The sequence below is a fragment of the Oncorhynchus gorbuscha genome, unplaced genomic scaffold, assembly GCF_021184085.1.
Source record: "Oncorhynchus gorbuscha isolate QuinsamMale2020 ecotype Even-year unplaced genomic scaffold, OgorEven_v1.0 Un_scaffold_1252, whole genome shotgun sequence".
NCBI classification, from domain to species: domain Eukaryota; kingdom Metazoa; phylum Chordata; class Actinopteri; order Salmoniformes; family Salmonidae; genus Oncorhynchus; species Oncorhynchus gorbuscha.
The window spans coordinates 42,501-68,475 of NW_025746084.1; the positions used below are offsets into that span (position 1 = coordinate 42,501).

At 43.6% G+C, this 25,975-nt stretch overlaps 1 protein-coding gene across 7 annotated transcripts in view; it reads right to left on the reverse strand.

Moving 5' to 3' along the window:
* The window catches only part of LOC124021914 (NACHT, LRR and PYD domains-containing protein 12-like), a 119,294-nt gene that overhangs the window by 4,803 nt on the left and 88,516 nt on the right, over positions 1-25,975 (reverse strand). For 6 of the 7 annotated variants that reach the window (XM_046337046.1, XM_046337048.1, XM_046337045.1 and 3 more), the window contains 10 exons: positions 24,187-24,303; positions 23,732-23,816; positions 23,374-23,602; positions 21,231-22,995; positions 20,806-20,979; positions 14,953-15,126; positions 12,886-13,059; positions 11,694-11,867; positions 8,801-8,974; positions 8,090-8,263 (listed from right to left, as the gene is read on the reverse strand). In XM_046337046.1, coding sequence (XP_046193002.1) covers positions 8,090-8,263; positions 8,801-8,974; positions 11,694-11,867; positions 12,886-13,059; positions 14,953-15,126; positions 20,806-20,979; positions 21,231-22,995; positions 23,374-23,602; positions 23,732-23,816; positions 24,187-24,303 — 3,240 coding nt within the window. The remainder of the gene's footprint in view (positions 1-8,089; positions 8,264-8,800; positions 8,975-11,693; positions 11,868-12,885; positions 13,060-14,952; positions 15,127-20,805; positions 20,980-21,230; positions 22,996-23,373; positions 23,603-23,731; positions 23,817-24,186; positions 24,304-25,975) is intronic. The other variant, XM_046337051.1, reaches the window with a different exon arrangement.

Here is a 25,975-nt window from a genome sequence, read left to right on the forward strand (position 1 = left end):
TCAGACGATATGAAAGAGAGGTTGAACAGGCTGGAAATAGGGGTTGCGACAATGGCAGCGGATAGTTTCAGAAATAGAGGGTCCAGATTGTCAAGCCCAGCTGATTTGTACGGGTCCAGGTTTTGCAGCTCTTTCAGAAATCTGATATCTGGATTTGGGTAAAGGAGAACCTGGAGAGGCTTGGGCGAGTAGCTGTGGGGGTGGGGCGGAGCTGTTGGCCCGAGGTTGGAGTAGCCAGGCGGAAAGCATGGCCAGCCGTTGAGAAATGCTTGTTGAAGTTTTCGATAATCATGGATTTATCGGTGGTGACCGTGTTACCTAGCCTCAGTGCAGTGGGCAGCTGGGAGGAGCTGCTCTTGTTCTCCATGGACTTCAGTGTCCCAGAACTTTTTGGAGTTGGAGCTACAGGATGCAAATTTCTGCCTGAAGAAGCTGGCCTTAGCTTTCCTGACTGACTGAGTGTATTGGTTCCTGACTTCCCTGAACAGTTGCATATCACGGGGACTATTAGATGCTATTGCAGTCCGCCATAGGATGTTTTTGTGCTGGTTGAGGGCAGTCAGGTCTGGAGTGAACCAAGGGCTATATCTGTTCTTAGTTCCGTGAACTGACGGGATGAGGTCAATGTCCTTCCAGGATACCCGGGCCAGGTCGATTAAAAAGGCCTGCTCACAGAAGTGTTTTAGGGAGCGTTTGACAGTGATGAGGGGTGGTCGTTTGACTGCGGCTCCGTAGCGGATACAGGCAATGAGGCAGTGATCGCTGAGATCCTGGTTGAAGATGGCGGAGGTGTATTTGGAGGGCCAGTTGGTCAGGATGACGTCTATGACGTCTATGAGAGTGGTCGCATCGGCGCTTCGCTCCCGCAGGTAGTATAACTTTTTACATTTCATTGTATTTCATTATAGCACAACGGTTTGATTTGTCTAATCTTAGCAATTTCTTTGTATCAAAGATAATTGCGTAATTATCGTATTTCGCCGTCCTAACGTAGTCTTCACTAGCCAGCTAGCTAACGTCCACTGATTAGCTGCACTGGGAAAACTATTACACTCAGCTACATAGCTGTCTTTGCTGTCTTCGTATCTTCGTTCCAAGATAATTGTGTTGTTTAGGTTTAGAGTGTGTAGTCTTAGAGTGATTATCTTAATTTACCGAGGTTAGCTAGCCAGCTATTTGTCGTCCTTAACGTAGGAGACTCTGCTAGCTAGCCAACAGCTAGCCAACGCTAGCCAACGTCTTCTGAATAGAACTCAACAACCCGGTCGCATTCACAGGTAGTATCACATTTTCATTTAATTTCATTACAGTACAACGGTTTGATTTGTTTGATCGTAGCTAGCTACATAGCTAGCTACATAGCCGTCTTTGTATCAAAGATAATTGTGTAGTCTAGAGCGATTGTCTAGGTTAGCTAGCCAGCTATTGTCGTTCTTTTAACGCAACGTAACGTAAACAACACTACTAGCTAGCCAGCTAGCCCCCGAATAGCAGCACTGTAGAAACTATTACACTCAACGGAACGACTTGATTAGTGTAGTGTCAACAACGCACCCACTGCCAGCTAGCCTACTTCAGCAGTACTGTATCATTTTAATCATTTTAGTCAATAAGATTCTTGCTACGTAGCTTAACTTTCTGAACATTCGAGACGTGTAGTCCACTTGTCATTCCAATCTCCTTTGCATTAGCGTAGCCTCTTCTGTAGCCTGTTAACTATGTGTCTGTTTATCCCTGTTCTCTCCTCTGTGCACAGACCATACAAACGCTCCACACCGCGTGGCCGCGGCCACCCTAATCTGGTGGTCCCAGCGCGCACGACCCACGTGGAGTTCCAGGTCTCCGGTAGCCTCTGGAATTGCCGATCTGCGGTCAACAAGGCAGAGTTCATCTCAGCCTATGCCTCCCTCCAGTCCCTCGACTTCTTGGCACTAACGGAAACATGGATCACCACAGACAACACTGCTACTCCTACTGCTCTCTCTTCGTCCGCCCACGTGTTCTCGCACACCCCGAGAGCTTCTGGTCAGCGGGGTGGTGGCACCGGGATCCTCATCTCTCCCAAGTGGTCATTCTCTCTTTCTCCCCTTACCCATCTATCTATCGCCTCCTTTGAATTCCATGCTGTCACAGTTACCAGCCCTTTCAAGCTTAACATCCTTATCATTTATCGCCCTCCAGGTTCCCTCGGAGAGTTCATCAATGAGCTTGATGCCTTGATAAGCTCCTTTCCTGAGGACGGCTCACCTCTCACAGTTCTGGGCGACTTTAACCTCCCCACATCTACCTTTGACTCATTCCTCTCTGCCTCCTTCTTTCCACTCCTCTCCTCTTTTGACCTCACCCTCTCACCTTCCCCCTACTCACAAGGCAGGCAATACGCTCGACCTCATCTTTACTAGATGCTGTTCTTCCACTAACCTCATTGCAACTCCCCTCCAAGTCTCCGACCACTACCTTGTATCCTTTTCCCTCTCGCTCTCATCCAACACCTCCCACACTGCCCCTACTCGGATGGTATCGCGCCGTCCCAACCTTCGCTCTCTCTCCCCCGCTACTCTCTCCTCTTCCATCCTATCATCTCTTCCCTCCGCTCAAACCTTCTCCAACCTATCTCCTGATTCTGCCTCCTCAACCCTCCTCTCCTCCCTCTCTGCATCCTTTGACTCTCTATGTCCCCTATCCTCCAGGCCGGCTCGGTCCTCCCCTTCCGCTCCGTGGCTCGATGACTCATTGCGAGCTCACAGAACAGGGCTCCGGGCAGCCGAGCGGAAATGGAGGAAAACTCGCCTCCCTGCGGACCTGGCATCCTTTCACTCCCTCCTCTCTACATTTTCCTCCTCTGTCTCTGCTGCTAAAGCCACTTTCTACCACGCTAAATTCCAAGCATCTGCCTCTAACCCTAGGAAGGTCTTTGCCACCTTCTCCTCCCTCCTGAAATCCCCCCCCCCCCCCCCTCCTCCCTCTCTGCAGACGACTTCGTCAACCATTTTGAAAAGAAGGTCGACGACATCAGATCCTCGTTTGCTAAGTCAAACGACACCGCTGGTTCTGCTCACACTGCCCTACCCTGTGCTCTGACCTCTTTCTCCCCTCTCTCTCCAGATGAAATCTCGCGTCTTGTGACGGCCGGCCGCCCAACAACCTGCCCGCTTGACCCTATCCCCTCCCCTCTTCTCCAGACCATCTCCGGAGACCTTCTCCCTTACCTCACCTCGCTCATCAACTCATCACTGACCGCTGGCTACGTCCCTTCCGTCTTCAAGAGAGCGAGAGTTGCACCCCTTCTGAAAAAACCTACACTCGATCCCTCCGATGTCAACAATTACAGACCAGTATCCCTTCTTTCTTTTCTCTCCAAAACTCTTGAACGTGCCGTCCTTGGCCAGCTCTCCCGCTATCTCTCTCTGAATGACCTTCTTGATCCAAATCAGTCAGGTTTCAAGACTAGTCATTCAACTGAGACTGCTCTCCTCTGTATCACGGAGGCGCTCCGCACTGCTAAAGCTAACTCTCTCTCTTCTGCTCTCATCCTTCTAGATCTATCGGCTGCCTTCGATACTGTGAACATCAGATCCTCCTCTCCACCCTCTCCGAGTTGGGCATCTCCGGCGCGGCCCACGCTTGGATTGCGTCCTACCTGACAGGTCGCTCCTACCAGGTGGCGTGGCGAGAATCTGTCTCCTCACCACGCGCTCTCACCACTGGTGTCCCCCAGGGCTCTGTTCTAGGCCCTCTCCTATTCTCGCTATACACCAAGTCACTTGGCTCTGTCATAACCTCACATGGTCTCTCCTATCATTGCTATGCAGACGACACACAACTAATCTTCTCCTTTCCCCCTTCTGACGACCAGGTGGCGAATCGCATCTCTGCATGTCTGGCAGACATATCAGTGTGGATGACGGATCACCACCTCAAGCTGAACCTCGGCAAGACGGAGCTGCTCTTCCTCCCGGGGAAGGACTGCCCGTTCCATGATCTCGCCATCACGGTTGACAACTCCATTGTGTCCTCCTCCCAGAGCGCTAAGAACCTTGGTGTGATCCTGGACAACGCCCTGTCGTTCTCAACCAACATCAAGGCGGTGGCCCGTTCCTGTAGGTTCATGCTCTACAACATCCGCAGAGTACGACCCTGCCTCGCACAGGAAGCGGCGCAGGTCCTAATCCAGGCACTTGTCATCTCCCGTCTGGATTACTGCAACTCGCTGTTGGCTGGGCTCCCTGCCTGTGCCATTAAACCCCTTCAACTCATCCAGAACGCCGCAGCCCGTCTGGTGTTCAACCTTCCCAAGTTCTCTCACGTCACCCCGCTCCTCCGTTCTCTCCACTGGCTTCCAGTTGAAGCTCGCATCCGCTACAAGACCATGGTGCTTGCCTACGGAGCTGTGAGGGGAACGGCACCTCAGTACCTCCAGGCTCTGATCAGGCCCTACACCCAAACAAGGGCACTGCGTTCATCCACCTCTGGCCTGCTCGCCTCCCTACCACTGAGGAAGTACAGCTCCCGCTCAGCCCAGTCAAAACTGTTCGCTGCTCTGGCCCCCCAATGGTGGAACAAACTCCCTCACGACGCCAGGACAGCGGAGTCAATCACCACCTTCCGGAGACACCTGAAACCCCACCTCTTTAAGGAATACCTAGGATAGGATAAGTATCCCCCCCCCCTTTAACATTTAGATGCACTATTGTAAAGTGACTGTTCCACTGGATGTCATAAGGTGAATGCACCAATTTGTAAGTCGCTCTGGATAAGAGCGTCTGCTAAATGACTTAAATGTAAATGTAAATGTGCCCTTGTTTACAGATTTAGGGTTGTATCTGGTGGGTTCCTTGATGATTTGTGTGAGATTGATGGCATCTAGCTTAGATTGTAGGACTGCCGGGGTGTTAAGCATATCCCAGTTTAGGTCACCTAACAGAACAAACTCTGAAGCTAGATGGGGGGGCGATCAATTCACAAATGGTGTCCAGGGCACAGCTGGGAGCTGAGGGAGGTCGGTAGCAGGCGGCAACAGTGAGAGACTTATTTCTGGAGAGAGTCATTTTTAAGATTAGTAGTTCGAACTGTTTGGGTATGGATCTGGAAAGTATGACATTACTTTGCAGGCTCTCTCCGCAGTAGACTGCAACTCCTCCCCCTTTGGCAGTTCTATCTTGACGGAAAATGTTATAGTTGGGTATGGAAATCTCAGAATTTTTGGTGGCTTTCCTGAGCCAGGATTCAGACACGGCAAGGACATCAGGGTTAGCAGAGTGTGCTAAAGCAGTGAGTAAAACAAACTTAGGGAGGAGGCTTCTGATGTTGACATGCATGAAACCAAGACTTTTTCGATCACAGAAGTCAACAAATGAGGGTGCCTGGGGACATGCAGGGCCTGGGTTTACCTCCACATCACCCGCGGAACAGAGGAGCAGTAGTATGAGGGTGCGGCTAAAGGCTATCAAAACTGGTCACCTAGAGCGTTGGGGACAGAGAATAAAAGGAGCAGATTTCTGGGCATGGTAGAATATATTCAGGGCATAATGCGCAGACAGGGGTATGGTGGGGTGTGGGTACAGCGGAGGTAAGCCCAGGCACTGGGTGATGATGAGAGAGGTTGCATCTCTGGACATGCTGGTTGTAATGAGTGAGGTCACCGCATGTGTGGGAGGTGACCTTGTAAACTAAAACAATGATAACTAACCTGAACAACAGTATACAAAGCATATTGACATTTGAGAGAGACATACATGGAGGCATACAGTAATCACAGGTGTTGAATTGGGAGAGTTAGCTAAAACTGTAGGTGAGACAACAACAGCTAATCAGCTAGCACAACAACAGCAGGTAAAATGGCGTTGACTAGGCAGAGGGAGGGTCGGATTAACTACACACAGAGCCTGAGTGCGGCTGGGGCCGACAGATAAAACATAAACAAGCAGAATGGAGTACCGTGATTAATGGACAGTCCATCATGCATCAGCTATGTAGCCAGGTGATCAGTGTTCAGGGGATGGGGCAGGGAAGCTGGACTGGTGAGTATTATCCAGGTAAATAAAAACTAGCTGGCTGTGCAGAAGGTAACGCCGCTAGCAGTGGCTAACAATGACTAAATAGCTTGTAGCTTGTTAGCTTCTGGAGGTTCTTGAATGTGTTCTAAAAATTAAAAAATAACAGCAGATTCCGTATCACATTGGGTGAGGCAGGTTACCAGGAGGTATAATCGAATTAAAAATCGAAAAGAGATTGAAAGTAAATATGCGTCCAGTGAGTGGTTGGGCTGGCTGGGGACGTGGCGATTCAGACAGTTAGCAGGCCTGTGCTAACAAGCTAACAGTTAGTAGGCCCGGGCTAAACAAGCTAGCAGTTAGCAGACAGGGGCTGAGCAAGCTAGCAGTTAGCAGGCCGAATTAGCAAGCAAGCAGATAGCAAGGGGTTGAGTCTGTTTATGCCTCTTCATGCGGTGACATCGATAGACCGGTCGTGGGTCCTGATATTGTAGCCCAGGAGTATGCTTCGGTGGTAGCACAGGAGCTCTGGCCGGGCTAGCTTCAAGCTCAGTGGATGGAAACGCTAGCCAGGAGTAATCATCCGGGGTTGCGGTTAGCTAGTTAGCTAGTTAGCTAGTTGTGAAGATCCAGATGAGAATGTTCCGTTTGCGGTGGGAATCCGGGGATAAAACTAAAAATACCAATAATAGGTCCGTTATGCTCTGGTTAGAGTCGCGTTGTTCGAACTGGCGAGAGCTTTCTGAGCTAAAGGTTAGCTGAAGACCGCTAGCAAAGGTTTGCTGACTGATAGCTGGTAGTTAGCTGGCTAGCTTCAGTTGAGGGGTTCCGGATCCGAAGTAAATATATATACCTTAGAATAAAAAAAAAGCAGATCCATGCTACATTGGGTGAGGCGGGTTGCAGGAGAGTATTTAGATGTTGAGGTTTCGCAAAATGTTTTAAAGGATATGCGAAGAAGAATATGTTTTAGAAAAAAAAAGAAAAAAAAATGATATATACAAGGTACATGACACGACAAGACGTCCAGCTGCCATCTTGGATCAACCATTACCAATAACAGAGGCTACAACAAAACATGCTAACCTCTCACCATTACCAATAACAGAGGCTACAACAAAACATGCTAACCTCTCACCATTATCAATAACAGAGGCTACAACAAAACATGCTAACCTCTCACCATAACCAATAACAGAGGCTACAACAAAACATGCTAACCTCTCACCATTACCAATAACAGAGACTACAACAAAACATACTAACCTCTCACCATTACCAATAACAGAGACTACAACAAAACATGCTAACCTCTCACCATTATCAATAACAGAGGCTACAACAAAACATGCTAACCTCTCACCATAACCAATAACAGAGGCTACAACAAAACATGCTAACCTCTCACCATTACCAATAACAGAGACTACAACAAAACATACTAACCTCTCACCATTACCAATAACAGAGACTACAACAAAACATGCTAACCTCTCACCATTACCAATAACAGAGACTACAAAAAAACATGCTAACCTCTCACCATTACCAATAACAGAGGCTACAACAAAACATGCTAACCTCTCACCATTACCAATAACAGAGACTACAACAAAATATGCTAACCTCTCACCATTACCAATAACAGAGACTACAACAAAACATGCTAACCTCTCACCATTACCAATAACAGAGACTACAACAAAACATGCTAACCTCTCACCAATACCAATACCAGAGACTACAACAAAACATGCTAACCTCAAAAGACACACAAACACACACACACTGGAGACACACACACACACTGGCCACACACACTGGCCACACACACACGCACACGCACACACACACACACACACACACACACACACACACACACACACACACACACACACACACACACACACACACACACACACACACACACACACACACACACACACACACACACACACTGGAGATATACACACACTGGCCACAGACACACAGTCAGCATATCCAAGTAGTCCAAGTGGTGGTAAGAATGTTTGTCTTAACCAGCCTGATAAGTCAAACATGTCTGATATGAACATTGACATAAACCCTCTACATACCTGAGTTTCTCCAGTCTGCAGTATGGATCCTCCAGGCCAGCAGAGAGCAGTCTGACTCCTGAGTCTCCTGGGTGATTGTAGCTCAGGTCCAGCTCTCTCAGGTGTGAGAGGTTGGACCTCAGAGCTGAGACCAGAGAAGCACAGCCTTCCTCTGTGACTAGACAGCCTGATAACCTGCAAAGAGTCAAATCATATTAAAATCACACTGATATTCTTTGGTGGTGAAAATAGTGGCAGTATTTCAAAATTTTCAGATATATCAGTGTCCTGAAACCTTCCATATCTATTCGTAAAATAGTGTGTCATTATAAAAAATGACAAATGATCAAAGTATTGCCTGCAGATAGAAACATGTATAGTACAAATATTATAGTAGACTGACCAGACCAGTTTAAAAAGCAGTATCAGTCAGAAGGCAGACAGTGAGGTATCAGATTTAGATTGTATTGAGTATACAGTCCACACCATATCTATTTAGACAGTGAGGTATCAGATTTAGATTGTATTGAGTATACAGTCCACATCATATCTATTTAGACAGTGAGGTATCAGATTTAGATTGTATTGAGTATACAGTACACACCATATCTATTTAGACAGTGAGGCAGCTTCACTCTCCAAACACATATGGTGTGGACTATGTGTGTCTGGTAAACACATGTGGATCTAGTGAACAGTTATCACTTGTTGACCAACTACAGGAATACTGACCTCAGAGTCTCCAGTTTACAGTGGGGATTCCCCAGTCCAGCAGAGAGTAGCTCCAATCCTGAATCCTTCAGGTCATTGTTACTCAGATCCAGCTCTCTCAGGTGTGAGGGGTTGGAACTGAGAACTGAGGCCAACACTTTACAGGATGCGTTTCTGAGTTTACAGCCAGTGAGTCTGAAACACAGAAGACATACAATGACAGACAGGTTGTATTAAAATGTTACGCTTAGCTTTCCCTGCTTACACTGTTACCAGATCACAAATAATGTGAGGGGTTTGACCTCAGCCCTGAGACCAGAGAAGCACAGCAGTCCTCTGTGACTAGACAGCCTGACAGCCTGCAAAGAGTCAAATCATATTAAAACCAAACTGATATTCTTTGGTGGTGAAAATACTGGCAGTGTATATTTTTAATGTTCAGATACATCAGTGTCCTGAAACCTGCCATATCTATTCATAAATGAACGAATATATCATTGTTAGAAATTAAATGAGAAATGATTAGAAATGACAATTTAGAAATGACAAATTCCAATAATTTCTTGTAGATAGAAAGATGCATATTAACAAATATGTGAGTAGACCAGACCACTTTAAAAAGCAGTATCAGTCAAAAGACAGACAGTGAAGAATCAGATTTAGATTGTATTGAGTATACAGTCCACACCATATCTATTTAGACAGTGAGGTATCAGATTTAGATTGTATTGAGGATACAGTCCACACCATATCTATATAGACAGTGAGGTATCAGATTTAGATTGTATTGAGTATACAGTCCACACCATATCTATTTAGACAGTGAGGTATCAGATTTAGATTGTATTGAGTATACAGTCCACACCATATCTATTTAGACAGTGAGGTATCAGATTTAGATTGTATTGAGTATACAGTCCACACCATATCTATTTAGACAGTGAGGTATCAGATTTAGATTGTATTGAGTATACAGTCCACACCATATCTATATAGACAGTGAGGTATCAGATTTAGATTGTATTGAGTATACAGTCCACACCATATCTATATAGACAGTGAGGTATCAGATTTAGATTGTATTGAGTATACAGTCCACACCATATCTATTTAGACAGTGAGGTATCAGATTTAGATTGCATTGAGTATACAGTCCACACCATATCTATTTAGACAGTGAGGTATCAGATTTAGATTGTATTGAGTATACAGTCCCCACCATATCTATTTAGACAGTGAGGTATCAGATTTAGATTGCATTGAGTATACAGTCCACACCATATCTATTTAGACAGTGAGGTATCAGATTTAGATTGTATTGAGTATACAGTCCACTCCATATCTATTTAGACAGTGAGGTATCAGATTTAGATTGTATTGAGTATACAGTCCACTCCATATCTATTTAGACAGTGAGGTATCAGATTTAGATTGTATTGAGTATACAGTCCACACCATATCTATTTAGACAGTGAGGAATCAGATTTAGATTGTATTGAGTATACAGTCCACACCATATCTATTTAGACAGTGAGGAATCAGATTTAGATTGTATTGAGTATACAGTCCACACCATATCTATTTAGACAGTGAGGAATCAGATTTAGATTGTATTGAGTATACAGTCCACACCATATCTATTTAGACAGTGAGGTATCAGATTTAGATTGTATTGAGTATACAGTCCACACCATATCTATTTAGACAGTGAGGTATCAGATTTAGATTGTATTGAGTATACAGTCCACACCATATCTATTTAGACAGTGAAGCTGACATATATGACATTTTAAATGTGGCTCTATTCTCCAACATTTTGGATTTGAGGTCAAATGTTTCATATGAGGTGACACTATATAATGTCACCTTTAATTTGAGGGTATTTTAATATATATCTTTTCCACCGTTTAGAAAAATAAAGCACTTTATGTATCTAGTCCCCCATTTGAAGAAGTCATAAGTATTCTGACCAATTAACTTTCAGTGTATTAAAATAGTCAAAAGTTCAGTATTTGGTCCGATATTCCTTGAACGCAATGACTTCATCAAGCTTGTGACTCAAACTCTGTAATGGTCTGGGTGTAGCTGGTGCAGAGCAGTCAGGCGCAGGACAGCAGAGATGAGTAACACAAGTAACTTAACTCAAATATTCTAATAACATGTCGTAATACCGAGCAACAATAACAGACCGAACAGAAAACAATCACAAAAACAAAGTGGGAAAAGAGGGTTAAATAATTAACATGTAATTGGGGAAACCAGCTGTGTAAAACAAATACAAAACAAATGGAAAATGAAAAGTGGATCTGCGATGGCTAGAAGGCCGGTGACGTCGACCACCGAACGCCGCCCGAACAAGGAGAGGGACCGACCTCGGCGGAAGTCGTGACAAACTCGTTTGTTGCATTTACAGTTTGTTTTAGTTGTGTTTTGGGTTATTTATGTTCATTAAAACAATTGTGATTGATGACTAGAGTATTTTTCTGTCTCAGTGAGTAGATAACATGTTTCTAAGCACTACTAAACTAATCCTGATGATGCCATGATTAATACAAATCATGACTGAATCATGAATAATAATGAGTGTGAAAGTTACAGAGACTACAACAAAACATGCTAACCACTCACCATTGCCAATAACAGAGGATACAAAAAAACATGCTAACCTCTCACAATTACTAATAACAGAGGATACAACAAAACATGCTAACCTCTCACCATTACCAATAACAGAGGAGTTTAGCAGTTATTCTGATCTTTGTGCCTCTACATCTTTGTTATTCGTCGTTATTCACTATTCATATTTAAACAGTAACACAGGTATGTACATATGGTGTGGACTATGTGTGTCTGGTAAACACATGTGGATCTGGTGAACAGTTATCACTTGTTGACTAACTACAGGAATACTGACCTCAGAGTCTCCAGTTTACAGTGGGGATTCCCCAGTCCAGCAGAGAGCAGCTTCACTCCTGAATCCTTCAGGTCATTGTTACTCAGATCCAGCTCTCTCAGGTGTGAGGGGTTTGAACTGAGAACTGAGGCCAACACTTTACAGGATGTGTTTCTGAGTTTACAGCCAGTGAGTCTGAAACACAGAGAAATACAATGACAGACAGGTTGTATTCAAATGTTACGCTTAGCTTTCCCTGCTTACACTGTAACCTGTGCACAAATAATGTGTTGAGTTTTACCAGACAGCCTGCAAAGTGTCAAATCATATTAAAACCACACTGATATTCTTTGGTGGTGAAAATAGCGGCAGTATATTTTTTTAACATATTCAGATATATCAGTGTCCAAAAATCTGCCATATCTATTCATAAATTAATGTATCATTATTAGAAGGGGTTTGACCTCAGAGCTGAGAACAGAGTAGCACAGCCTAGAAATGACACATTATCCAAGTATTGCTTGAAGATAGAAAGATGCATTTTAACAAATATTTGAGTAGACTGACCAGACCAGTTTAAAAAGCAGTATCAGTCAAAATACAGACAGTGAGGTGTCAGATTTAGATTGTATTGAGTAAACAGTCCACACCATATCTATTTAGACCGTGAGGAATCAGATTTAGATTGTATTGAGTATACAGTCCACACCATATCTATTTAGACAGTGAGGTATCAGATTTAAATTGTATTGAGTAAACAGTCCACACCATATCTATTTAGACAGTGAGGTATCAGATTTAGATTGTATTGAGTATACAGGTTAGTATACATACTAACCTCTCACCATTACCAATAACAGAGGCTACAACAAAACATGCTAACCTCTCACCATTACCAATAACAGAGGCTACAACAAAACATGCTAACCTCTCACCATTACCAATAACAGAGGCTACAACAAAACATGCTAACCTCTCACCATTACCAATAACAGAGGCTACAACAATTAACCTCAAATAGAAGGTGACATTCTGTACTGTCTCCTAATATGAAACATTATATCTCAAATCCAAAATGCAGGAGCAGAGCACCAAATGTAAAACTGTAATCTTCACTGTCCAAACACATATGGTGTGGACTATGTGTGTCTGGTAAACACATGTGGATCTGGTGAACAGTTATCACTTGTTGACCAACTACAGGAATACTGACCTCAGAGTCTCCAGTTTACAGTGGGGATTCCCCAGTCCAGCAGAGAGCAGCTTCACTCCTGAATCCTTCAGGTCATTGTTACTCAGATCCAGCTCTCTCGGGTGTGAGGGGTTTGAACTGAGAACTGAGGCCAACACTTTACAGGATGTGTTTCTGAGTTTACAGCCAGTGAGTCTGAAACACAGAAGACATACAATGACAGACAGGTTGTATTCAAATGTTACACTTAGCTTTCCCTGCTTACACTGTAACCTGTGCACAAATAATGTGTTGAGTTTTACCAGACAGCCTGCAAAGAGTCAAATCATATTAAAACCACACTGATATTCTTTGGTGGTGAAAATAGCGGCAGTATATTTTCTTACATATTCAGATATATCAGTGTCCAAAAACCTGCCATATCTATTCAGAAATTAATGTATCATTATTAGAAATGACAAATAATCCAAATATTGGTTGTAGATAGAAACATGTAAAGTACAAATATTTCGGTAGACTGACCAGACCAGTTTAAAAAGCAGTATCAGTCAGAAGACAGACAGTGAGGTATCAGATTTAGATTGTATTGAGTATACAGTCCACACCATATCTATTTAGACAGTGAGGAATCAGATTTAGATTGTATTGAGTATACAGTCCACACCATATCTATTTAGACAGTGAGGAATCAGATTTAGATTGTATTGAGTATACAGTCCACACCATATCTATTTAGACAGTGAGGTATCAGATTTAGATTGTACTGAGTATACAGTCCACAACATATCTATTTAGACAGTGAGGTATCAGATTTAGATTGTATTGAGTATACAGTCCACATCATATCTATTTAGACAGTGAGGTATCATATTTAGATTGTATTGAGGATACAGTCCACACCATATCAATTTAGACAGTGAGGTATCAGATTTAGATTGTATTGAGTATACAGTCTACACCATATCTATTTAGACAGTGAAGATAATATTTAAAATGTATCTCTATACTCCAACATTTTGGATTTCAGATCAAATGTTTCAGATGAGGTGACAGTATATAATGTCACCTTTTATTTGAGGATATTTAATACATATCTGTTTCAACCTTTAGAAATGAAATCACTTTATGTATCTAGTCCCCTATTTGAAGAAGTCATAAGTATTCTGACCAATTCACTCAAAGTGTATTAAAGTAGTCAACAACATGACCAATAACAGAGGCTACAACAAAACATGCTAACCTCTCACCATTACCAATAACAGAGGCTACAACTAAACATGCTAACCTCTCACCATTACCAATAACAGAGACTACAACAAAACATGCTAACCTTTCACCATTACCAATAACAGAGGTTACAACAAAACATACTAACCTCTCACCATTACCAATGATAGAGGCTACAACAAAACATGCTAACCTCTCACCATTACCAATAACAGAGGTTACAACAAAACATACTAACCTCTCACCATTACCAATAACAGAGGGGGTCTGATAACTTTCTCATTCATCATCATTCACAATTCATTCATGATTATTCATCATCATAGTAGCATCCACATGAATGTAGAAGTGTTCAGAAACATCTTCTATTCTTACTGACAATACAAGTGAAGTGACTCCAAACTGATAGGACATTATTCACCATTCAGTTTCTATTAGGAAAACATCTAAAACACAACCAAGACAAACTGCAAATTAATTCACCAAGTTGGTAGAATCACAAGCTTGATTTTATCACTGCAGGCATGGAATATGGGACCAAATACTAAACTTATGACTAAAATAATTTATCCAAAATATTATCACTTTTTCAAATGGGAGAACTAGATACATAAAGTGCTTTCATTTATAAACAGTAAAATATATATGTATGAAAATACATTTAAATAAAAGGTGACATTCTGTACTGTCTCCCAATTTGAAACATTCTGTCTCAAATCCAAAATGCTTGTGCATAGCACCAAATGTAAAACTGTAAGCTTCACTGTCCAAACACATATGGTGTGGACTATGTGTGCCTGGTAAACACATGTGGATCTGGTGAACAGTTATCACTTGTTGACCAACTACAGGAATACTGACCTCAGAGTCTCCAGTTTACAGTGGGGATTCCCCAGTCCAGCAGAGAGCAGATCCACTCCTGAACCCTTCAGGTCATTGTTACTCAGATCCAGCTCTCTCAGGTGTGAGGGGTTTGACTCCAGAGCTGAGGCGAGAAAAGTACAGCCTTCCTCTGTGACTAGACAGCCTGACAGCCTGCAAAGAGTGAACTAATTTTAAAATCACACGTCTATTCTTTGGTAGTGAAAATAGTGGCAGTATATATTTTCAACATGTGGAACCTTAGTACAATTTATGAGTAGACTGACCAGACCAGTTTAAAAAGCAGTATCTTTAGAAAGACAGACAGATAGTACTTCCGGGTTGGAGCGAGCGGTCGCATCTGCATTTCGGTCCGCAGGTAGTATAAATTTTTCATTACATTTCATTATAGTACAACGGTTTGATTTGTCTAATCTTAGCAATTTCTTCTTAGCTAGCTACATAGCAGTCTTTGTATCAAAGATAATTGCGTAATTATCGTATTTCGTCGTCCTAACGTAGTCTACACTGCTATCTGCCCGGCAGCTAGCCAGCTAGCTAATGTCCACCGTCTACCGTCTACCGAATAGCAGCACTGTAGAAACTATTACACTCAACTGAACGACTTGATTAGTGTAGTGTTAGCTAGCTACATAGTTATCTTGGCTGTCTTCGTATCCAAGATAATTGTGTAGTTTAGAGTGTGTAGTCTTAGAGTGATTATCTTAATTTACCGAGGTTAACTAGCCAGCTATTTGTCGTCCTTAACGTAGGAGACACTGCTAGCTAGCCAACAGCTAGCCAACGTATACCGAATAGAACTTCCCCACTCAACAACCCGGTCGCATTCCGCTTCGCTCCACAGGTAGTATCACATTTTCATTTCATTTCATTACAGTACAACGGTTTGATTTGTTTGATCGTAGCTAGCTACATAGCTAGCTACATAGCCGTCTTTGTATCAAAGATAATTGTGTAGTCCAGAGCGATTTTCTAGGTTAGCTAGCCAGCTATTGTCGTTCTTTTAACGCAACGTAACGTATCAACACTGCTAGCTAGCCAGCTAGCTCCCGAATAGCAGCACTGTAGAAACTATTACACTCAACGGAACGACTTGATTAGTGTAGTGTCAACAACGCAGCCACTGCCAGCTAGCCTACAAAGTCAACAACGCAGCCACTGCCAGCTAGCCTACTTCAGCAGTACTGTATCATTTTAATCATTTTAGTCAATAAGATTCTTGCTATGTAAGCTTAACTTTCTGAACATTCGAGACGTGTAGTCCACTTGTCATTCCAATCTCCTTTGCATTAGCGTAGCCTCTTCTGTAGCCTGTCAACTATGTGTCTGTCTATCCCTGTTCTCTCCTCTCTGCACAGACCATACAAACGCTCCACACCGCGTGGCCGCGGCCACCCTAATCTGGTGGTCCCAGCGCGCACGACCCACGTGGAGTTCCAGGTCTCCGGTAGCCTCTGGAACTGCCGATCTGCGGCCAACAAGGCAGAGTTCATCTCAGCCTATGCCTTCCTCCAGTCCCTCGACTTCTCGGCACTGACGGAAACATGGATCACCACAGATAACACTGCTACTCCCACTGCTCTCTCTTCGTCCGCCCACGTGTTCTCGCACACCCCGAGAGCTTCTGGTCAGCGGGGTGGTGGCACCGGGATCCTCATCTCTCCCAAGTGGTCATTCTCTCTTTCTCCCCTTACCCATCTGTCTATCGCCTCCTTTGAATTCCATGCTGTCACAGTTACCAGCCCTTTCAAGCTTAACATCCTTATCATTTATCGCCCTCCAGGTTCCCTCGGAGAGTTCATCAATGAGCTTGATGCCTTGATAAGCTTCTTTCCTGAGGACGGCTCACCTCTCACAGTTCTGGGCGACTTTAACCTCCCCACGTCTACCTTTGACTCATTCCTCTCTGCCTCCTTCTTTCCACTCCTCTCCTCTTTTGACCTCAACCTCTCACCTCCCCCCCTACTCACAAGGCAGGCAATACACTCAACCTCATCTTTACTAGATGCTGTTCTTCCACTAACCTCATTGCAACTCCCCTCCAAGTCTCGGACCACCACCTTGTATCCTTTTCTCTCTCGCTCTCATCCAACACTTCCCACGCTGCCCCTACTCGGATGGTATCGCGCCGTCCCAACCTTCGCTCTCTCTCCCCCGCTACTCTCTCCTCTTCCATCCTATCATCTCTTCCCTCTGCTCAAACCTTCTCCAACCTATCTCCTGATTCTGCCTCCTCAACCCTCCTCTCCTCCCTTTCTGCATCCTTTGACTCTCTATGTCCCCTATCCTCCAGGCCGGCTCGGTCCTCCCCTCCCGCTCCGTGGCTCGACGACTCATTGCGAGCTCACAGAACAGGGCTCTGGGTAGCCGAGCGGAAATGGAGGAAAACTCGCCTCCCTGCGGACCTGGCATCCTTTCACTCCCTCCTCTCTACATTTTCCTCCTCTGTCTCTGCTGCTAAAGCCACTTTCTACCACTCTAAATTCCAAGCATCTTCCTCTAACCCTAGGAAGCTCTTTGCCACCTTCTCCTCCCTCCTGAATCCTCCTCCCCCCCCTCCTCCCTCTCTGCAGTTGACTTTGTCAACCATTTTGAAAAGAAGGTCGACGACATCCGATCCTCGTTTGCTAAGTCAAACGACACCGCTGGTTCTGCTCACACTGCCCTACCCTGTGCTCTGACCTCTTTCTCCCCTCTCTCTCCAGATGAAATCTCGCGTCTTGTGACGGCCGGCCGCCCAACAACCTGCCCGCTTGACCCTACCCCCTCCTCTCTTCTCCAGACCATTTCCGGAGACCTTCTCCCTTACCTCACCTCGCTCATCAACTCATCCCTGACCGCTGGCTACGTCCCTTCCGTCTTCAAGAGAGCGAGAGTTGCACCCCTTCTGAAAAAACCTACACTCGATCCCTCCGATGTCAACAACTACAGACCAGTATCCCTTCTTTCTTTTCTCTCCAAAACTCTTGAACGTGCCGTCCTTGGTCAGCTCTCCCGCTATCTCTCTCAGAATGACCTTCTTGATCCAAATCAGTCAGGTTTCAAGACTAGTCATTCAACTGAGACTGCTCTTCTCTGTATCACGGAGGCACTCCGCACTGCTAAAGCTAACTCTCTCTCCTCTGCTCTCATCCTTCTAGACCTATCGGCTGCCTTCGATACTGTGAACCATCAGATCCTCCTCTCCACCCTCTCCGAGTTGGGCATCTCCGGCGCGGCCCACGCTTGGATTGCGTCCTACCTGACAGGTCGCTCCTACCAGGTGGCGTGGCGAGAATCTGTCTCCTCACCACGCGCTCTCATCACTGGTGTCCCGCAGGGCTCTGTTCTAGGCCCTCTACTATTCTCGCTATACACCAAGTCACTTGGCTCTGTCATAACCTCACATGGTCTCTCCTATCATTGCTATGCAGACGACACACAATTAATCTTCTCCTTTCCCCCTTCTGATGACCAGGTGGCGAATCGCATCTCTGCATGTCTGGCAGACATATCAGTGTGGATGACGGATCACCACCTCAAGCTGAACCTCGGCAAGACGGAGCTGCTCTTCCTCCCGGGGAAGGACTGCCCATTCCATGATCTCGCCATCACGGTTGACAATTCTATTGTGTCCTCCTCCCAGAGCGCTAAGAACCTTGGCGTGATCCTGGACAACACCCTGTCGTTCTCAACTAACATCAAGGCGGTGGCCCGTTCCTGTAGGTTCATGCTCTACAACATCCGCAGAGTACGACCCTGCCTCACACAGGAAGCGGCGCAGGTCCTAATCCAGGCACTTGTCATCTCCCGTCTGGATTACTGCAACTTGCTGTTGGCTGGGCTCCCTGCCTGTGCCATTAAACCCCTACAACTCATCCAGAATGCCGCAGCCCGTCTGGTGTTCAACCTTCCCAAGTTCTCTCACGTCACCCCGCTCCTCCGCTCTCTCCACTGGCTTCCAGTTGAAGCTCGCATCCGCTACAAGACCATGGTGCTTGCCTACGGAGCTGTGAGGGGAACGGCACCTCAGTACCTCCAGGCTCTGATCAGGCCCTACACCCAAACAAGGGCACTGCGTTCATCCACCTCTGGCCTGCTCGCCTCCCTACCACTGAGGAAGTACAGTTCCCGCTCAGCCCAGTCAAAACTGTTCGCTGCTCTGGCCCCCCTATGGTGGAACAAACTCCCACACGACACCAGGACAGCGAAGTCAATCACCACCTTCCGGAGACACCTGAAACCCCACCTCTTTAAGGAATACCTAGGATAGGATAAAGTCATCCTTCTCACCCCCCCACTTAAAATATTTAGATGCACTATTGTAAAGTGGCTGCTCCACTGGATGTCATAAGGTGAACGCATCAATTTGTAAGTCGCTCTGGATAAGAGCGTCTGCTAAATGACTTAAATGTAAATGTAAATGTAGATTGTATTGAGTATACAGTCCACTCCATATCTATTTAGACAGTGAGGTATCAGATTTAGATTGTATTGAGTATACAGTCCACACCATATCTATTTTGACAGTGAAGTATCAGATTTAGATTGTATTGAGTATACAGTCCACACCATATCTATTTAGACAGTGAGGTATCAGATTTAGATTGTATTGAGTATACAGTCCACACCATATCTATTTAGACAGTGAGGTATCAGATTTAGATTGTATTGAGTATACAGTCCACACCATATCTATTTAGACAGTGAGGTAACAGATTTAGATTGTATTGAGTATACAGTCCACACCATATCTATTTTGACAGTGAAGCTAACATTTTAAATGTGGCTCTATTCTCCAACATTTTGGATTTGAGATACAATGTTTCATATGAGGTGACAGTATATAATGTCACCTTTAATTTGAGGGTATTTTAATATATATCTGTTTCACCGTTTAGAAAAATAAAATCACTTTATGTATCTAGTCTCCCCATTAGAAGAAGACATAAGTCATCTGACCAATTTACTAATAGTGTATTAAAATAGTCAAAAGTTTAGTATTTGGTCGTAAACTCGTTGGTTGCAGTTGCAGTGTGTTTTGGTTGTGTTTTTGGTTGTGTTTTGCCCAATAATAAAATGAAGGATGATGAGTGGAGTACTTTTCTGTCTAAGAGAGTAGATAACATGTTTCTAAACAATAATACATTAATCCTGATGATGCCATGATTAAGAGAAATCATGACTGAATGATGAATAATAATGACTGAGAAAGTTACAGAGGCTACAACAAAACATGCTAACCTCCCACCATTACCAGTAACAGAGACTACAACAAAACATGCTAACCTCTCACCATTACCAATAACAGAGACTACAACAAAACATGCTAACCTCCCACCATTACCAATAACAGAGGCTACAACAAAACATGCTAACCTCTCACCATTACCAATAACAGAGGCTACAACAAAACATGCTAACCTCTCACCATTACCAATAACAGAGGATACAACAAAACATGCTAACCTCTCACCATTACCAATAACAGAGACTACAACAAAACATGCTAACCTCTCACCATTACCAATAACAGAGGGGGTTAGCATTTATTCTGATCTTTGTTCCTCTGTACCTTTCTCATTCATTATCATAGTAACATCCATATGATTGTAGAAGTGTCCAGAAACATCTTCTATTCTTACTGACAATTCAAGTGAAGTGACTCCAGTATGACAGGATATTATTCACCATTTAGTTTCTATTATGAAAAATATAGTCTAAAACAAAACCAAATGTAAAACTGTAAGCTTCACCGTCCAAACACATATGGTGTGGACTATGTGTGCCTGGTAAACACATGTGCATCTGGTGAACAGTTATCACTTGTTGACCAACGACAGGAATACTGACCTCAGAATCTCCAATTTACAGTGAGGATTCCCCAGTCCATCAGAGAGCAGCTCCACTCCTGAATCCTTCAGGTCATTGTTACTCATATCCAGCTCTTTCAGTTGTGAGGGGTTTGACTCCAGAGCTGAGACCAGAGAAGCACAGCCTTCCTCTGTGACTCCACAGCCTGACAGCCTGACAAAGAGATCATCATGACTTCACAAACACACTGTTCATTTAACGAGAAGTGTAGAAGGACAATGGCAGATACATTTGGTTTATTCTCTCAAACAATATATAGGTTATATAGGTCCTCCATCTCCCAGCAATGTATGGACATATTGTTATACTAATGTGAAAATCAATGCATTTATTCAATATAATGTTTATATAATGTTTTTCAATATAGTATTATACACATATCATATGTCATTTTATTTACTCACAGAACAGCTCTGGAGGCTTTGACCACTGGCAGCAGCCTCAGAAGACCTTCCTCTGATCTGGAGTATTTCTTCAGGTCAAACACATCCAGCTCCTTTTCTGAAGTCAGCAACACAAAGACCAGAGCTGACCACTGTGCAGGTGACAGGTTGGGTTTTGAGAGACTTCCTGATCTCAGGAAGCTTTGGATCTCCTCCACTAGAGAATGGTCATTCAGTTCATTCAGACAGTGGAACAGATTGATGCTCCTCTCTGGAGAGGGATTCTCCCTGATCTTCTCCTTGATGTACTTGACTGTTTCTTCATGGCTCTGTGAGCTGCTTCTTGTCTTTATCAGTAGACCTTTTAAGTGCTTCTGATTGGACTCCAGTGAGAGGCCCAGAAGGAAGCGGAGGAAAAGGTCCAGGTTTCCCGTCTCATTTTGTAAGGCTTTATCCACAGCACTCTTGTAGAAAGTAACTACAGACTTGTCTTTTGTTTGCAGATTGTCCATTAGATTCTCATTGTTGTTGATGAATGAGAAGAACACATATACAGCAGCCAGAAACTCCTGAATGCTCAGATGAACAAAGCAGAACACCTTGTTCTGGTACAGCACACATTCCTCTTTAAAGAGCTGTGTGCACAATCCTGAGTAGACTGAGGCTTCATTGACATCAATGCCAGCCTCTTTCAGGTCTTCTTCATAGAAAATCAGATTGCCATTCACAAGCTGTTGAAAAGCCAGTTTTCCCAGTGACAGAATGCTCTCTTTATTCCAGTGTGGACCTGTCTCTTCTTTCCCAAGATACTTTTCATTCTTCTGTTTGGTATGAAACACCACAAGGTGTGTGTACATCTCAGTCAGAGTCTTGGGCATCTCTTCTCTCTTATGTTTCAGCATGTGTTCAAGGACTGTTGCAGAAATCCAACAGAAGACTGGAATGTGGCACATGATGTGGAGGCTCCTTGATGTCTTTATGTGTGAGACGATTCTGATGGCCAGGTCCTCGTCACTGAATCTCTTCCTGAAGTACTCCTCCTTCTGTGGGTCATTGAACCCTCGTACCTCTGTTACCTGGTCAACACACCTTGAAGGGATCTTATTGGCTGCTGCAGGTCGGGTAGTTATCCAGAGGAGAGCAGAGGGAAGCAGATTTCCCTTGATGAGATTTGTCAGCAGAACATCCACTGAGGTTGACTCTGTGACGTCCCAACAGATCTTGTTCTTCTGGAAGTCTAGGGGCAGTCGGCACTCATCCAGACCATCAAAGATGAACAGAACTTTGTACTTGTCAAAGTTGGAGATTCTTGATTGTTTAGTTTCCATTGAGAAGTGATTGAGAAGTTCAATCAAAGTGTGTTTGTCATCTTTCATCAAATTCAGCTCCCGAAAAGGGAATGAAAATACAAATTGGACATCCTGATTTGCTTTTCCTTCAGCCCAGTCCAGAATGAACTTCTGCACAGAGACTGTTTTTCCAATGCCAGCGACTCCCTTTGTCAGCACAGTTCTGATAAGTTTGTCTTGTCCAGTTAAGGGTTTGAAGATGTCGTTACATTTGATTGCAGTCTCTGGTCTTGCTTGTTTCCTGGTTGTTGTCTCAATCTGTCTCAGCTCATGTTCATTATTGACCTCTCCTGTTCCACCCTCTGTGATGTAGAGCTCTGTGTAGATCTTATTGAGAAGTGTTGGGTTTCCTTGTTTAGCGATCCCCTCAAATACACATTGAAACTTCTTCTTTAGATTAGATTTGAGTTCACGTTGGCAAATCACAGCAAGTTCATCTGAATGAAGAAATAACACAGAGGATATTAATATTACGTATGTTTTAATTTTACAGTATTGTAGGACTGTTATGAAGTTTAAAAATATAATCATTTATTTTCTTAACTGACTGTAAAAATGTGTAAATGTTTTTATATTGCATTACAGACTGGTGTGACTGATTACATTATTATTGGTATTATTGGTGGTATTATTAATGTTCTCTCTCTCTCTCTCTCTCTAAATGAATCACCACAACACATCCCTTGATGAGGTCACTAGGTGTTGTGTTAAGGCTGCTACAATATAATTTAGTTACACAGCTACATTAGCTGTACTTTAACTACAGCTTTTAAATGTTATAAAACATAATTTAACATGAGGCAGACAGATATTACTTTTCTCCAGTATGTCAGCAAGCTCCTTCTGGTTCATTTTCCTCAGGATGTGCAGTGTGATCTTCAGAGCCCCCTCTCTGGCACTGCTGTTCTGCTTCTCATCTTCAGCGTCCACCACTTCCTTATCCTGCTTCTGACTCTCAAAGCCTTCTGGGAGTTCTGGACTAAGAATCCTCTTGAACATCTTCAGCTCGTTCTTCACAAATGTCATAATATTCTCTTCAAGCACCTGAAATAAATCAAGAAAATAAGTTAAGCAAGAGAAGAAATGCTTTCTCATTAACACATTAACGAATGATTGACAGATCAACTTTACTTGAGGTAAACAAAAACAAATGTACATAACAGGACCACATACACTGAATATGGAGACCAGGTCTGTTCGATGACTCTGGGAAGACTGACCACTGAGAATCTCTGACTCTGATCTCTCCTGTTGGTTTCTGTGGACAAAACATGAGATTACATCTCCTCATCCAGGGAGCGCACACACACACACACACACACACACACACACACACACACACACACACACACACACACACACACACACACACACACACACACACACACACACACACACACACACACACACACACACACACACACACACACACACACACACACACACACACGGAGGGAATGTTGTGTTGTGTTGTGTTTGTTTAATATAGTTTTAGGACTATGAAAATGGAAAAAAGATTAGCCTATGGATTATGAAAACAACAAAAATAAATGGGAAAATGGGAGAGGAGAAATGACTGGAGACAGTGTTGTTTAACTCACTGACCATGACCCATGAGTTCTTCTTACCTTTGTTCAGTAGAAAAGTCTCCCTCTCTAAACTCTTCAGGTAGACTCATAGACCGGTCACTCTTCATGGACACACAGCTGGGAACAGGGGAGGCTGGTCTCTCCTGCTGGATTGGTCTTCAACACAACAGAGACAAACATTACATCTCTCATCTACTCTGAGCTCAGATGGGGAAACATAAGAAGGGTTTCATTCCAAAACGCTCTATATCACTTTTTATGTTGTTTTTATTGTTATTAAACCACAACATAACTTTATAAAAGCTTCTGTAATTTACACGTAAAAATGTCAGATAATAATGATAAATGGATCAGCTCCTTCAAAAAATGTCCCTTAATTATAATGTATTATAGAACTGTAGAATAATATATAACTGATATGGCAGGCGGAAACCTGGAAAATCCATCCAAGAATTGCCTTTATTTTGAAATGCCTGTTTTTCCATTGAAAGCCTATCCACCATACAAAGACTTGTGACACAGTTAACGATCTCTATGCCTTCTACAACATGTGGCCAGTCTTTAGTCATTGTTTCAGGCTTTTACTCTGAAAAAATTAGGGAGAATCAGCACATTCAATGAGTGGACAGTGGAAACTTCCAGACATGAGTCCAGCGCACGACTGGGAGCCTTTCTGGTTTCTCCTTTTCTATTGACGAAGCATTTGTTCGGTTTAAATATTATAGATTATTTATAACAAAAACAATTTTTTCAATCTTTTTTGTATCTCCTGTGACCTTTGTTCCAATGGAATACTGAACAAAAACTAACGGAGGTTTTTGGACATAAAGAGGACATCATTATTATTGAACATTATTGAACAAAACAACCATTTTCGTGTAACATGGAGTCTTCGGAGTGCAAACATATGAAGATCATCAAGTTCATCAAGGTTATTATGAGAATTTATGTTTTGTTCATGGCATGGCCCCCCTCCTCTCTCTCCCCAGAGAGACTCATTTTAGAGCACTGACCCCTAAACAGAGATCCAGCATGTTGGTTGTGGTTAACACAGTGACAACTAAACAGAGATCCAACATGTTGGTTGTGGTTAACACAGTGACAACTAAACAGAGATCCAACATGTTGGTTGTGGTTAACACAGTGACAACTAAACATAGATCCAACATGTTGGTTGTGGTTAACACAGTGACAACTAAACAGAGATCCAGCATGTTGGTTGTGGTTATTAACACAGTGACAACTAAACAGAGATCCAACTCCTCTACGTCATTTCCGATCACAACTCGCAGACTTGTTTTCGAGTTGCTGTGCGTTTTGTTGCCAACCTATTTTGCTACCTACAACTTTACGGTTTTAACTTTTTAATTACCGTTTATATATTATTATTTTTTCCTCAACCCTGGCACAGTCCCCGCAGCCGGACAACTTTCTCACGGTTTCTGGAAGGAAATGCTGTAGGAACGCTCAACCGGTGTCGCTCATTCAGCTGACAGAAACTTTCAACCGGTTTTCCCCATTAAGCAGCGGGTCGGAGTCAGAGGCCGAGTCTTCTCTGGTCTCTACTCCTCCCGTTAAGGGGTCTGAGACGCCGAAGCTTCCCACCATTAGCTCTGACAAATTGAAAACTCTAGTCATTGGCGACTCCATTACCCGCAGTATTAGACTTAAAACGAATCATCCAGCGATCATACACTGTTTACCAGGGGGCAGGGCTACCGACTAATCTGAAGATGGTGCTGGCTAAAGCTAAAACTGGCGAGTGTAGAGAGTATAGAGATATTGTTATCCACGTCGGCACCAACGATGTTAGGATGAAACAGTCAGA